At 39.2% G+C, this 16,543-nt stretch overlaps 1 protein-coding gene across 4 annotated transcripts in view; it reads left to right on the top strand.

Moving 5' to 3' along the window:
- The window catches only part of map2k5 (mitogen-activated protein kinase kinase 5), a 103,012-nt gene extending 88,048 nt beyond the window's left edge, over positions 1-14,964 (top strand). For all 4 annotated transcript variants that reach the window (XM_061670448.1, XM_061670447.1, XM_061670446.1 and 1 more), the window contains one exon: positions 10,367-14,964. In XM_061670448.1, coding sequence (XP_061526432.1) covers positions 10,367-10,495 — 129 coding nt within the window. In that variant the 3' untranslated portion in view covers positions 10,496-14,964. The remainder of the gene's footprint in view (positions 1-10,366) is intronic.
- Positions 14,965-16,543: the final 1,579 nt, after the last annotated feature.

Here is a 16,543-nt window from a genome sequence, read left to right as displayed (position 1 = left end):
CATGTCTAAAAACAAAAAATATAATTTACAACAGCATTATTTCTGTTACGATACATGTCGCATATTGTGACTTCTTTGCCGTCAACAATCCTTTTAAAATCTGGTTTATACTCAGTTGTTGCTACTCGAAACAATTCCATCGTGTCTTTTCCGATGAAGTGTATACATGTGCACATAGATGTAATGTCATGTCATTTATCAGGATAGAGGTCCGTCATCTATTTAGCACAGTAGTTGGGATTGTTTTTACTCTTTAATTAAAACATCCGCTTGATAAAAAAGAACTTAAATGTAGTTAGAAACAAGATCTCCGCCAAATTCGAGCTCTGGTCTGAAGCCGCTATATTTACGTGCGTAAACGATGATCTCACCACACATTTATGTCAAAACAGAGTATGCGGAGAAAGGGCGTAGCCCGACACATTCGGATTCACTGTTTACATGACGAAAATGTACTTTGATCGGTTTGGATAAAGGACCATTCCACCCCTGTGAAACCAAATGAAATTCCATTCAAATTCGGCCTGTTTATGCCAATTGAGGTCTTTATATGAAGCATTTTAATGATATGAAATTGTGTACTCCGTTCCGAGTGTTTCCGGCTTGCCTGGCAACAGGCAGTAGAGCGTGGTGTGAACATAAGAGCTGCATGAAACCAGTCACAGAAACGGCATGCGGCTCCCGAGCATGCGCATCGGCCATGATTCCCTGCTCACTCATGGGAGATGTGGTTTGCTTCTCAGACCGGCGCACTCAATAGAGCCAAAAAAAAAAAAACCTACACTGTATGATACTCCCATGATCCCCTGCGATTTCACAGACAGGAAAACTTAATCGAGTAACGCTTAACATTTTTATAATAAAAAGTACTACAAAACACACACACATCCATATAAAGTCTGCCGTAGTTCAATCCAATGCATTATTTCCCAGTATTGACACAATCAGTTTAAAAATTATTTTACCTTAATTTGTCGTCCAGGAGGCCAACTTGCTGAGCACAGATCGATGCAGTTGGATCGTAGAACGCATTTTTTTTATTCCACAAGCAAATGACGAGGGCTGACAGTGACAACGCCAGTGCCAACTGCAACTTCTTAACAAACATCCTGAGTCTGTGGTCGCATGAGGGAAAATGAAGCAGAAATGCTTTGCTTACGCTGATTTTCCACACTCGTAGAGCTTCCAGATCGGATGTTCCAGTTACCTTTTTTTTGGAATGAGGAACACTGACTACTCCCGCCGATGGTATGGAAAGGGTATTAGTTCTCCGGCATGCGGAGAAGGTACGTAGTAGTTGGCGTCGGGGTCAAGTTGTTATATCCGCCGTCACTTTAACCTGCCTGACATGCCGACAGTCGGCCGATGCGGCTTTCGGCCGTCAGCTGGCCACATTGGCCAACGTTCACCTTGGTATGTAGAGACTTTTACCAGTACTTTTTAGGCAGAGGTTAGTTTTTGGATTTAGTTTTTGTGGCGGGTTCATCGTCATTTGAAAAAATTATACTTCACCCAAAACACCATTCTTGTGATGTACAGTAGATATGATAGTTTGATACCAGATCTGTTTGTTTGATAGTTTTAGATATGCTACTTAGGGTCTGTGTGTTTCTTGTATATTATTGGCTATTCTCAAAGGAGTTTTTTTAACACCAGAATTAAAAAGAATTTAGAATATGGTCAATAGTCAGGGTATTGCTCACAATGTTCAGTTCTACTTTATATAGTGCCATGCCAATTCACAACAAAAGCTTTCAAGGGCGGTTTATAAATGAAGCTTCTTTCAAACAGTGCCCCCCCTTATTATCTCCCTCAGATTTCTTTTGTTTTTCACTTTTGTCATGCCAACTCTCTCTATCATCTCCTTTTCCCCCTTACCCGTATTTTTCTTCTCCATTAGGCATTTTAATTCTTCCTGCTCTGAACCCTGAAACGGCATCGTGTTTTGGCTATGGTACAATTTGCCTTTAGTTTTTTTATCTTTGCTACTCCTTTCTACTGAGAGGAAAATTTATCAAATAGTATATTTGCTTTGCACATTATCAAATTATCTCATAATAAAACTGGATGAAAACTAGGTTTTGTAGGTTTGGGCATGGAGCTTCTGTGAAAAACTACCTACTATTATGTTCCCAAATTGTTGATGTAAGTAAACTGGTTACAACTTGTGGACTAAAACTGGACTGTGAAAACCGGTGCAGATGTCATTTTGTGGGTCATAGGTTTAAAGAAATGTATAAATTCAGCTCTGTCAAGTTAAATCAGTAGTTATTTGAAAGATGTCTACCTATTTGTACATCCTAAGTTTTTGTAATGAACATATGAGAGAGAAAAGTAAGAGAAAAGTGAGGTTTTTTTCTCTCTCATTATACTCATGAATTTTGTATTGTGGACACTCTATACTGTCGTCATAAGTTAATGACGTTGCTCAGTTGAGGAAGCTTTCCACTGGCCTTTCTCCAGGAGCTTAGCTCGTAGGATTTGATGAGCACCCATCCTGTACTGTATTTGAGTTCTTAGTTTTGCTTCTAAACAGGCTATTTTTCTCCCCATTTTGCACAAACATAAAAAAAATACAATTTAATTTTTATCACTTTAGTGGTCTGTTATTTTGTCCCAGTGCTTATTTCTTAAATTATGAAGGCAAGACAAAACAAGTGCAAGGATGCAACTGTTACATTATTTCATCTCTCCCTCCCATTCCCCCTCATCATCCCTCATTCCCTAGCCAGCAGCCTTCACACAGCCTTTTAGCACCCTTGTCAATGCAGCCCCCATTCTGCTTCTCTATTCATAGGCATGCACAGAGACACATTCAACCCCAGAGACACCAGATGAGCCCCTCTGTTTTTCACAATGGAATCCCTCCTGTCTGCCTGTCTCCAAATTAACACATACATGCTGTCTTGAAATACACTACAGTAGGCTACAATATATCGTATTTACCCAACAGTTTTTTAAACAATCAAACTCTGATTTTGCCTTGGTTGTCTGTCTCTCATAAAACATAAACTATTATTCCTCTTATACTGTATCACAGTATATTTTGGGCAGTGATCATGTAATTATTATTTAATATTTCTGTTCCTTTTTCTTACTTTCAAGGTTATGTTTTCACTTATTTGTCTGGTTGTGAACAAGATAACTAAAGGAGTTATGAACACATTTTGATACACCTTTGTGGGGCAGCTGAGTAATTTTTAACCAAAGATGACTATCTGTAATTTTTCAGATTTCTTGGGAGGGGCGTCTGTGCCTTGCTGCACGGCACCTCAACGGTAGTTAAGAAGCAGACGAGCAACCCACCGACATCTAGTTGCCTTTTTCTTTTTGTCCGCTGAACTGTGACTTTCCAGTTCTAAATTCTAAGTTCTTACAGTGAGCTACCGCTTCCCCTTAAGGTTAGTGTCGAAGGATAGCTTCATGTGGAAAAAAATGTTGTTGTTCATACTTCATTCTATTAAAAACAAATCTCCAGTTTAATCTGCACGGTTCCATAGCAGTGGTTGCTGTGGAGTCTGCAATGTTTACAACCTTGTTTTTGCTTTGTGCGCACCTAAGCCACGCCTAGAGGTCTTCCTTTCAATGGTCCAGTCTTTTTTTTGATGGGCAGCAACTATCAGTACTTTGGACATTGTAAGATTACATACCTGTATTCTCACGGATTCTGCTGCCTCACAAGGTCAGCATATCATTGCACCTCATATCGGTTCCTCATGTGTGTTGTCAGATCTCTTCTGTCCACCTTGAACTTGGCTGTCAGCACCTTCACTCCGAAATGCTTTCACGTTTGACCCATGGGTTTTCGATGACAAATATCCCATTCACACATACTGGTGTGGTGCAATATAGCACTGATGCATAGTGAGTCATGCCATTGGGGTGTCATTCAAGTTCTATCCCCAGTCAACTTTTCTCCACAGTTGTCGGGAGCCAGCAATTTTCTTTTAGTTATATAAAGAGGGCCCTTGGTTTATGACATACTGTATGTGAGTCAAGGCAGGTGTAGTTCCGTTCCAATGACACAGATGTAACCCAATTTTGTACGTCAGTCTGAGGACACTGTAGTCTCTATCATTGAATCTATAATATGTAAATTATCGTGGGCCCATGTATGTGATGATTCTACAACAATAACATTTTTATTCTGTTTTGAAGTACAGTGAGTGGGGCAAAAAAAATGTATTCTTCGGAAGAGGCAATTGTTGTAAATTCACTATTATTGCTGTGTTTTGTGCATGCATTGTTCGGACAGTATGAACTTCGTTATTTTGCGTCAGGCACCATGTTGGGCAGCTAAGGAGTCTTCGGGAAGATGTTTTTTTAATCTTTGTCAAACAGACATTCTCGGAATGATATACTGTCTCTGATATACGAAAGACATTTGGGTTTCAGATCAAAAGATGAATATTAGACAAAATTTCAGAATTCCAACTTTTATTTCATGGTATTTACATCGAGATGTGTTAAACAACTCAGGACAGAGCACTTTTCAAGTGAGCAAATGTATTGGAACGAGACGGATGGGTGTTTCTAGTTGCTCAGTTGTTGCCTTTTAGATTGATTGCTTAAACATTTTATAGTGCTTGTTTTTGGCTTTGGATTTCACCTGTGAAAGCTGCATTTGCTGTTAAGTAGACATGAAGACCAGAGTGCTCTCTATGGTGGAAAATCAAACCATTTTGAAGCTGAGAGAAGAGGGAAAATCGATCAGAGATTTTGCACAAACATTGGGCAGAGCCAATACAACAACTTAAAATGTGCTGAAAAAGAAGGAACTTGTGGTGTACTGAGCAACCGACATTGAACAGGTCGGCCAAGGGTAGTTTCAATACTTTGGGAGGGGACTTTGGGATGATTTGCTAAAATCATTTAAGTTACTTTTTTTCTATATTAATGTACACACAGCACATGTTCGTGTGCATTCCTCTTCGTTAGTTTTCGCCGCGTCTTTGCTGATTTTCGCCACTTCTTCTTCGGGTCCGGCGGACAAGGCATCGAAACTGGGAACTGACATTTTTTTAATATGAACGAGAGAGAGAGAACTGGAACTTAAGTCCCACTTCCAATCGGTTCTCGATGCTCAACCCTCGTGATCTACTACTGTTCACACCCTTGGTCGACCTGTTCGATGTCTGTTGTTCAGTACACCAGTAGTTTCTCTCTGGTCTTCATGTTTGCTTGACAGCAAATGGCGTTTTCACAGGTGAAACCCAAAGCCAAGAAGTTTAACCAATCGATCTAAAAGGCAACACCCGAGCAACTAGAAACACCCATCAGTCACGTTCCAATACTTTTGCTCACTTGAAAATTTGGTGTGTTCAAACAAAAGGTGCTATGTCGTGAGTTGTTTAACACATCTAGATGTAAATACCATGAAATACAGACTGAAATTCTGAACTTTTGTCTCATATTCATCTTTTGATCAGAAACCCAAATATCTTCAGTATAGAGCAAAAACAAAGGAATTGACCTTTCAATACTTTTGGAGGGAACTATGTGTGTATATATATATATATATATATATATATATATATATATATATATATATATATATATATATATATATATATACACACACACACACACACTGAAAAATGCAGCAAATGTTAGAGGAGCTGATAGGCTTTATCAGCACTGTGTTATCTCCTCTAGTAGTGGCTTGGGTTAAAATTACTTTTTTTTTTATTATTAAAACGAATAGTTACATACTCTATCTTTAACCGATGCTAAAGCAGTAGTAAAGTAATGGTCTACGTACAGTAAATATTTGTATGAAAAACACTTTGAGTGACACGTCTATGTATTTATACATGTATACGTATAAATATACACTCCCAGTCAGGTTTTGACGCAGTTTCTTATATAGCAAGTATGTCCGATTACCTTCCTTGCAAACCAATCGTCATTACTGCCTTCTCGTTACACTTAGCTGAGATTATTAACGGAGTTCTTAAACTCATTGCCTAAATTTCCCCTCAAATCCTCCTAACCTGAGATCTACCGGCGGTATCTTGCAGAAGTGGTTAATCTCTCAATTACATCACCCTCCTCCTCCTCGGTGTACCTTTCAAATCAATTCTAATGAGGCAAAGACCAGCCTTTTGTTGAACTTTACTCAAACTCATTTCAAATTTTCAACAGCGTCTTAATCATACTGTTATTTAAAATGGCATTAATTAATATTCAATTTAACATACCCCCTTTTTAAGATCTTCAACATTTAAAGAGTCAGGTCGAATTTCCCCAGAATTTCATCTTTCAGTACATTGCTTGCAAGTGATTATCCCATTTTGATGTGGCAATTAATGTGACATCTAAGAGAGTAATTTCTTCTCGTCTCACCTCTGACACGAGTAAGAACACCTTCACAGACCTAAGGGTTGCCTGTCACTTTACATCTCAGTCGACCTCTGACTTGTTGGGATGATAAAGGTGATTTTTTTTTTCACAATTTGAAACAGTTCCCAGGTGTCTTACCATGTCTGTGACATACATTTTGTCAAAATAACCTCAGGATCAACAATTAAACTACACTTTACACCCCATTTTTTTGCTTCGCTGAAATGATCCTGTTTTGGGGTGCCAGTCCTGTCGCTTTCAAATGAGCCATTGCTCACCCTGCCTCACTATAGTGTTTGGCCAACACAGAGTATGGCTTCTGTCACCATGATGATTGGGGCAGAGCTAGGGACTTTCAACAAGGCAAAGGCTACCAGTACTGGCCCAAAGTGTTTTTACTTGAGGTCACATTTCTTTTTCCAAGCTGCCAAATAACACTCGTTAGTTATCTGCCACACACCCATCTCCATGTTAACAACTTCTCTGTACATTCTAATATGCTCCAGTTATCAGAAGGTAACACTCAGAACTGATTAACTGCAGCTCTGCCTACTTTCTGACCTTGACATAATGTTTTCATGTAGTGCAGTGGCCGGATGCTGTCACTTGATAAGTTATGCAAGGGTGCACACCACCTAGCTTATACCAAGTAACTTCCACCATGTCAAATTACAGCAAACACTTGGTGATGTGGCACAGTTAATTTCTTGTTTAGCGGTGAGATGCTGTGTTTAAAATAATACCACTTAGGCCTGCCTCCTTTATCATTAGTGTCTCTTTTGAGAAAGCGTGGAATGATAGATGATAGATGGGCATTCAGCCCATAGTGCACCCACGAGTGTCCACCCCACTCTGTGTCAAAACACACGCACCCACCCACACACACACACTTTGCACTGATGTTAGTAATTAACCTCAGACTGTGTTAACCCCAGTTGCTCATTTGAAGGGCAAAGACGATTTATGAGGCTTCTTGCTCCCTCAGAACTCTCAAGTTGATCTAGGATTTTAGCATTGTGTAACGTTAGCATTTTTTAATCAAGATTAAACATCAGATTCGTCTTTTCAGGTCCTATTTTGATGTATACAGGATGCTTTTGCACTAACTGAGTGTGCGCTTTTCCCTCAATATAACAATACAACTTGCTATCTCATCACTTAAGACGTGAACTCTCAAAAGTCAAGCCTCTGTCAAACCATTAGGCCATTATTGCTGATCAGAAATCTTTTTATTCCTCTTCAGAAACCTGAACATAATGCTTTCCAGCAAAGAAGCAAGAACTAATGGTGTATTAAGGAAAAGGGAAATCATACATTTGAACTGAGACACAGTGAACCACCGTTTATTTGGAGGGATACGTTCTAGACCCACCTGCAATGTTTCAAAATTTGCATCGAGAGAGCATATCAAAATTACACTTTTCTGGTTTTGCCCCTCTTACTCACTTATAAAATATTTAAACTTAATCAAACACACTTGCACCTGTTGTCACTCTTCCATTCGTACATTTCTCCAAATAAGAGTTCATGCGTGCTCACTTCAAGATATTTTGTCACTCCCAGTTGAAGTTTACTTTACAACTGACACAAAACAAAAGACAATTAAATATTGGATATTTAAACACCCAAATATTCAACCAAATTATACAATTTCATCTAACAAAAGTCAAGCTTAATACTGACAGTGCCGTGAAAAAGTATTGCCCCCCTTCTCTAATTGCAGTTTCCCCACTTTAAGATCATTAAACAAATGTAAAATTCAGACAATATAACCCAACTAAACTTAAAATGCTGTTTTTAAATTATTTCATTTAAGAAAAAAAAAAAAAAAAAACCTATTCAAAGTTACCTGGCCCTGTGTCTACATCTCATTGAGTAGACCTGCTGCCTGGCTTGTTGCAGCACAACGTGGTACTGCACTGAAGTTGCTCAACTAAAAAAAAAAAAAATAATAATAATAAAAACAAACTTAAGACGATTACGTGGTCGCAATTAATGAACAGCAACATTGTCATGGTTCACATTTTGGCATCAAACAAAAGAGAGAGGCCACAAGAAAAAACAGGTCCGTAAATGTTTTAAGAGTTCATTTTTGTCACTTAAATTAGGATCTTGGCCATGGCCAAAAAGGCCAAACCAGGGCTACACTGACAGTTTTTCCATTTTTAGGAATTGTTGTTGACAGGTTCGTTTCAACTAACCAGTTACAGGGTTGTTTTCCTAATTGTACAACAAGACGGCACAGATCAAATTCATGGTTAGCTTTGATTTAGTGGTCTCATTTACAACGTCCTCTCTTCTTAACTTTTGACCTCTGACCACCCTCTATAGGGACTGCTTAGTCTTTCAGATGAGGGTGGTGATTGTTGTCATTGAATCATCGCACACATCATCTGTGTTTGAGTCGGACTGCCTTAGCTAGACTCTCAGTATGAAACAAAATATTCTACCACCCAAACAAACCCAGTCTCCAATTGAGGAAATCGACACTGCAGTGGTGCACAAGATGAAGTACAAAAGATACACTTTCCAAAAATGTTCTGTTACTAAAATTGTTTACAGCCTGTCAAGCAGATCAGTAAAGCTAATAATCACAAAGAGCCCGACAAGACATAATGACAATAAAATGTAATATGCTAGTCTTAAATATTTGAGAGCATTTAATCATCTTCCACTTTGCGGTTATCTTTTATTATGTGCACTTCCAAGCTGTTAATAGCAAAATTGTTTTTATTGCTCCTCCTGTTCATTAAAGTCATTCTGATGTCACGAGGATGAAGTATGAAAGGTTTTCAAAGGGTTATTAACTTTTGACGTCACTTTTAGCTGTGTCCAGTTTTGATCCAAATAATTGTGAAGGGATCAAACTGAAGTACTATTTTTATGAATGTTTGAAATTTGAATTCTGTGGAGTCAAGATAATCAAGGTAAAAAAATGGATATTTGCTTTTTTTAAATTTTCCATCCATCCATCCATTTTCTGTCCCGCTTATCCTCACTAGGATCGCAGGCGTGCTGGAGCCTATCCCAGCTATCTTCCGGCGAGAGGCGGGGTACACCCTGAACTGGTCACCAGCCAATCGCAGGGCACATATAAACAGACAACCATTTGCACTCACATTCACACCTGCGGGCAATTTAGTCTTCAATTAACCTACCATGCATGTTTTTGGGATGTGGGAGGAAACCGGAGTACCCGGAGAAGATGCAAACTCCACACAGGTGGGGCCGGGATTTGAACCCCAGTCCTCAGAACTGGGAAGCAGATGTGCTATTCCAGTCTTCCACCATGCCGCCTTGTTTTTATTTTGTGTATTGTAATTTTTCCTACAGCAAGCTTTTATTTTGTAGTACAAGTAGCTTTATGTAATTAATGATTGTGTCCACTATTTCACAGACTAAAGAGTAGAGTATTTTATTTCAGATTTTAAGCCAGATACACGGCATTACCGAAGTTTCAGAACTCCTTGCATATTGTTTCAACCTTAAAATAATTGCCCCCCAAAACAAAAAAAGAATTTCTTAACCGATGCACCTTTTGCACTGATAGCAGCCAATAATCAAAACCTGAATTTGTATTTATTTATTAATTATTGAAAACTATTCTTCATTCTGTCTAGTTTCACAGGGAAGTGATTAACCACTCAGTGACATGCATTGTTTTAAAGCCCCTCTTGTGTGGACTTTGAACTGTCGACCCAGTCTCATGTCGTGGGTACAGTCAACCCTGCAAAGTCATGCAGTTCTTTGGCCTTCAATTAGTTTGGATTCCCCAAAAAAAAAAAAAAAAATCCTTTAAGGGGTGAAATAAATCATTTCAGTGTTGGAACTTAACGGTAATGTTTGGGGACATGAATGCAAAAAGTCATTGTATGGTATTGAGTTTGATGAAAGACTAGTTTTAGACTACATCCTAATAAAACAAAAAAGGCTGAATACTTTGTGAATGCACTGTACCTTAAAAGTACAGTATACAACTATCCTGAAGGTATTCACTAATCCCTTTGTTTTTTCCTGTTTTTAGGATCATTCCTTCATCGTGCAATACAATGATGGAAATGCAGAGGTGGTGTCCATGTGGGTTTGTCGCTGTTTAGAAGCGAGGCGAATACAGCAGGCTCCAGGTCGTAACTTGCGCCTTGATGGACCATGATACTTTGAGCCAAGCCCTGGATTCAAAGCCCTGTACTGTATGTTCATACAGTGGGTATGGAAAATATTCAGATCCCCTTACATTTTTCACTCTGTTATATTGCAGCCATTTGCTAAAATCATTTAAGTTAATTTTTTTCCCTCATTAATGAACACACAGCACCCCATATTGACAGGAAAAAAATGAATTGTTGAAATTATTGCAAATTTATTAAAAAAGAAAAACTGAAATATCACACACCCAGAAGTATTCAGAGCCTTTGCTCAGTATTTAGTAGAAGCACCGTTTTGAGCTAATACAGCCATGAGTCTTTTTGGGAATGATGCAACAAGTTTTTCACACCTGGATTTGGGGATCCTCTGCCATTCCTCCTTGCAGATCCTCTCCAGTTCTGTCAGGTTGGATGGTGAACGTTGGTGGACAGCCATTTTCAGGTCTCTCTCTACTTGGCTGCATTCATCTTTCCTTCAATTGCAACCAGTCGCCCTGTCCCTGCAGCAGGAAAAACACCCCCACAGCATGATGCTGCTACCACCATGCCTCACTGTTGGGACTGTATTGGACAGGTGATGAGCAGTGCCTGGTTTTCTCCACACATACCACTTAGCATTAAGGCCAAAAAGTACCATCCTGGTCTCATCAGACCAGAGAATCTTATTTCTCACCATCTTGGAGTCCTTTAGTTGTTTTTTAGCAAACTCCATGCTGGCTTTCATGTGTCTTGCACTGAGGAGAGGCTTTATTGGGCCACTCTGCCATAAAGCTGGTGGAGGACTACAGTGATGGTTGTCTTCCTATAACCTTCTCCCATCTCCCGACTGCATTTCTGGAGCTCAGCCACAATGATCTTTGGGTTCTTCTTTACCTTTCTCACCAAGGCTCTACTCCCCCGATTGCTCAGTTTGGCCGGACGGCCAGCTTTAGGAAGGGTTCTGGTCGTCCCAAACGTCTTTCATTTAAGGATTATGGAGGCCACAGTGCTCTTCGGAACCCTAAGTGCAGCAGAATATTTTTGTAACCTTGGCAAGATCTGTGCCTTGTCGCAATTCAGTGTCAAGTTCAATCAGTATAATCAAACACAGCTGGACTCCGATGAAGGTGTAGAACCATCTCAAGGATGATCAGAAGAAATGGACAGCACCCGAGTTAAATATGAGTGTCACAGCAAAGGGTCTGAATACTTATGGCTTTGTGATATTTCAGTTTTTCTTTTTTAATAAATCTGCAAAAAATTCAACAATTCATTTTTTTTTCTGTCAATATGGGGTGCTGTACGCGCATTGAAAAAAATTGAATTTATATGATTTTAACAAATGTCTGCAATATAACAAAGACTGAAAATTTTAAGGGGGTCTGAATACTTTCACTGTATGTACTCTGCAAATGACTCAACAGACAAGGTTGCCAATCACTAGATGTTTGAGCCTTTGTGCATCACTTTTTGTGCAGTGGCAGGAGCTCACATTCTTTGGACTCATTCTTAAGCTTTGCATTCATGATGAAGAAGCTGGTCATCTTCTGCAGTCCAACCGGATGAGCGAAGATAAAGAGGTGATCAGTGACCATAATAACCTCACCCTTTAACATCACAATATGCTGAGAGTGATGTTGGTTTTGGCACCCTGCTTGTGAATGTTAAGGTGTTTTTGCCTTTGACCAACTGCCGTGTGTGTTTCTCTTCCCAGTGGTATCACTTATCACTTCAGCAACCATCGCTTGTCTCCACAGTGGCAATATTTCCTGGAAAAATATACCAATATAAAAATAGCTTTAGAAGAATATCAGCCCCCGGGTGTCCTTGTTAGAGAGAGAAATCAAATTGCTAAACTTTTTCAGCTCTTGGCCCAAGTTGGAAATTTGCTACCTCCTCGGGAATAACTTCCTAAGTATAGAACCTACAGTATTTACCTACCTATTTCTGTAACAACTCAACAGACGTGAATTTGTCACAGCAGCACAAATCCAAATGCCCTTTGCCAAGAATAGAAAGAGAGAAATTCTTGCTTGACAATCAATAAATAGATTTTTACTCTGACAATCGTCGGCCCAGTAGAAACTTGGCAATCTTCTACTGCTCCGATCCTGATCTCGATCCTCAATTTCAGAGAAAGCCGTACTCATTGTTAAAATACAGGGTTTCCTTTTGTTTGACCAGCGTCTACGTATTCTTAAAATATACAAAGACTTGCTAGAAATAATATACCATTAAAAGAAATACTGAAAATGAAAGGCCAATCTCTGCAGCTGCTTGGCTTTTTGCTTTTGCTGAACCCATGCAGGCCTGAATTTAAAAAAAACAAAAACATTCCCCTCCCTTACAAACCATACATTGTTGCATTCAAGAGACTGCTTTGACCTCCTGTGATGCATCATCCACTATCTAGAAATAAAGTTGGAAATTAATCATGCATATTGTTCGTCGAGGACATTAATGCAGTGTACAATACTTCAAGTAAAACTGATTTTGAGTTTTCATCAGCAAACATTTTTTTATATTTCAGTGTCTTTGTAAGCTTTGAATGTATTCAAGATGCCTTCACTGCCATGAAGACGAGGTAAGAGGTGTGGATCAGTGGCACATGGTGTTTCTCATTTACTGCAGTTTGTTTTAAATGTCAAAGGTTCTATCATGAGTTTGAGTTCTGACTGAAGTCTACTGCCACGCTTGTCCTGCATAACTAAAGGAAAAAGTTGAAAAAATGGCTGACATTTGGCAAAATGTTTTCCCCTAAAAATATTCATTCTGTACAGTATTGAATGTGAGATCTCTGCTGTTAGAGCAACATTCCAGTCTTATAAAAGTGGTCCTAATGTTTAGAAACTATGTCCCACAGTTTGATTGTTTTACTCTGCACTCAGATGTTTTGTGCATCATCAGAGATTTAAATGTCTCAGTTTTGTAATGGCATCTATTAAAACGTATTTGTGTCTTTTGCCAATCAAAGCAAACAACCCGGTTGTGAGAGTAGAATTACAGTTTAATTAGAGTAGAATTACAGTTTGACTTGAAGTGTTATTTGTATTACAATCTAACATGAACGGGAGACAGGGGAAAAAGTAAGTGGCTAATAGTTCAGTATAAACAGATTTGACACACAAAACCGTAACCGTAATAACCATTCTCAGAGTGAGGGATCTTGTGCTGTACCGCCAGCCAATGAGCAAGTAAGCATTATTGTAATTAATAAGGTTCCTATTTACCTGAAAAAAATAAATATGGTGATATTCAACCCTTATCAAAAGAATGAACCATGCTATGGGTTGCAAATGGGTGTTTGAAAACAATAAAAAGTTGCTCTGTTTTTAATTTTTTTACATGGTATTAAAAGATGTCAAACACATTTAAGGTGAAGGCCGCATATCTTCATTCATAAATTGACATGACGTTGTCTTGGTAATGAGTCACCCAAACCTTTAAGCACCTTGCTGGCATAAATTCACCTTTAATTTGCATTTTGTAATTAATCCTGAGTCAACCTTTAATAAAAGGCAGCCTTGTTGGTTATTAATTTCTTCATTAACCTGAGATGAGGTTTTTGATCTACAAATGTCATAAAGTAGTCGATCGAGTTCATATCCCACAATGGTCGCAGAAAAAAACTTGAACATTTTATCAAATCAACCAATAAAAATTAGACATTGCTTTTGAATTGTAGTTCGACTGATTTTGTTTTCAAAACAAACTCATGAAACAGCAAAAAATGATGGTAACCCGAGCTTAATATTTTGTTGCACAACCTTTTGGAGCCCATCACTGGAAGCAAACGATTTTTGTAATGAGACTTCTGCACCTTTCACCAGGTATTTTAGCCCACTCTTGATGAGCAAACTGCTTCAGTTGTCTCAGGTTTGAGGGTGGTGCGTTCTCCAGACTGTGTACTTCAGCTCCTTCCACAGATGTTCAATACGATTTAGATCAATAGGATTTAGATCAGGGCTCATAAAATGTAGAAGGCTCCACTTCAGAAAATATTGTTTTGTCTGAGCCATTCTTAGGTGTTTTAGCTGTGTGTTTTTGGTCATTATCCTGTTGCAAGACGCATGACCTGCGACTGAAAACAAGCTTTCTGACACTGGGAAGCACATTTCTCTCTATAATACCTTGATAATCTTGAGATTTCATAATACCTTGCACATACTCAAACACACTGTGCGAGTGGTGTCACAATACCAAAATTCTGACTTCGATACTATACCTGCAAGAAGTACCTCGATACCCTTACAGAAGCGATACCACGGGAAATATATCAAACACTAGTAAAGCAGGGGAGTTGAAAACTGACAAAACAAGTTCAAATACTTTATTTTTATTTATCCAAAAAAATCTATAAACTTGAAAAAAAATGTTTATGCAATTAGCCCTTAATGGTCATATGGTGTGTCTGTGTGTGTATATATATATATATATATATATATATACACACACACACACACACACACGCACGCGCACACACAGAGCGGATGAAATAAGTATTTAACACGTCACAGTTTTTCTCAAATATATTTCCAGAGGTGCTATCGACATGAAAATTTCTAAAGGTGACAGGTCAACTTCACCGCATCGAGGGAAATATGGATGGAGCCTTGTACCGTGAAATCCTGGGTGACTCCTCCTCTCAGTCAGAAAAACTAAAATGGGTCATGCACACTTCCAGCACGTCGATGACCCAAAGCCAACAGCCAAGGAAATGAAAGAGCGGCTAAAGAAGAAGCACATTAACGTCATGGAGTGAGCCAGCCAGTCTCCGGATCTAAATCCCATAGAACATCTGTGGAGGGAACTGAAACTGAGAGTTGCCAAGGCACAGCCTCGAAACCTTAAGGATTTGGAGAAGATCTGCAAAGAGTAGTGGTCCGAAATCCCTCCCCAGATGTGTGCAAACTTGGTGATTAGCTACAAGAAACGCCTGACCTCTGTACTGGCCATCAAGGGGTTCTCCACCAAGTAATGTTTTCATAGAGGATCATGTACTTATTTCCCTCAAGGAATTGGAAAATATTTTTTTATCTTTTGTGATTTTCTAGATATTATTTTATTTTTTCCTCTCCCTGTTAAAATACACCTACCATTAATATTATAGACCACGTCTTTGTTAGTGGGTAAACTTACAAAATCCGTGAGGGATCAAATGATTATTCGGTCCACTGTATCCGTCTGCTCCAGTAACTTTGGTCAAGTCACGGTGATGAAAAGTGGGTTCGCGAGCAAATCACTGTGCTGTGTCTTAGCCTTTTTCGGGTTTTGCCCTGAATAGCCACCACCTCCCACAGTGAAGCTCAGCTTTTGCGTTGCATTGTCGGACAAAACTTAATACCTGAAGCACTGAGACAATGATGTTTGTGGCGCAACAAAAATTACAAAGAGCCTATGCCAAGACTGACTGTAAACCCAAAATAGTGTGTAACCCAAGGTAATTTTTCTTTTAAAAGACCGTTTGTAAACGGAGGTTCCTCTGTATTAGTATTGTTCAATATGATGCATGTGTAGTGACTCTGACCCGGTTGGCACTGCAAACCCCCACCCCCCCACTCAACAACTAGATAAACCGCATTCTCCCAAGCCGCCCTGCTGTGCGAGACGGCCACCGAAGGACGGCTGGCGTATGTCAGCTGGACCTTGAAACTAATCAGCAGCTTCCCGTCGAATCTGGATTCCAGTCATGAAAGACTCCTTTCCTGCTTTTGAGGTGACAGACCGACCAAACGGTTGGACATTCTCAACCTCTGGGAACATTGCTGGAACGCAGGCGACACCTGCTGGTGTTTGAGAGTTACTGCAATGTGGGGCCTCTCATCTGAAGATAAATGTCTGTTTTTTGATATTACACAAACTGCAGAAATATTCCAAATGTATGCCTCGGCGTCTGTGTCATTGTCAGCTTTGCAGGTCCAGCTACAAGACTTAAAGAGCTGTTCTTGATTTGAAGCCGAACAGTATGATGTGTTGAACCATGAGCAGTTGATTTGCAGAGTCTAAAGTTTGAACAATCATTCTATATGCTTGATCTCTGTTTACGAGTACAAAGTTGGGAGTATTTTATATGTATA

The sequence above is a fragment of the Phycodurus eques genome, chromosome 2 (assembly GCF_024500275.1).
Source record: "Phycodurus eques isolate BA_2022a chromosome 2, UOR_Pequ_1.1, whole genome shotgun sequence".
Taxonomy (NCBI): domain Eukaryota; kingdom Metazoa; phylum Chordata; class Actinopteri; order Syngnathiformes; family Syngnathidae; genus Phycodurus; species Phycodurus eques.
The sequence above is the reverse complement of the archived record's forward strand: the minus strand, read 5'-3'. Positions and strand labels throughout refer to the sequence as shown.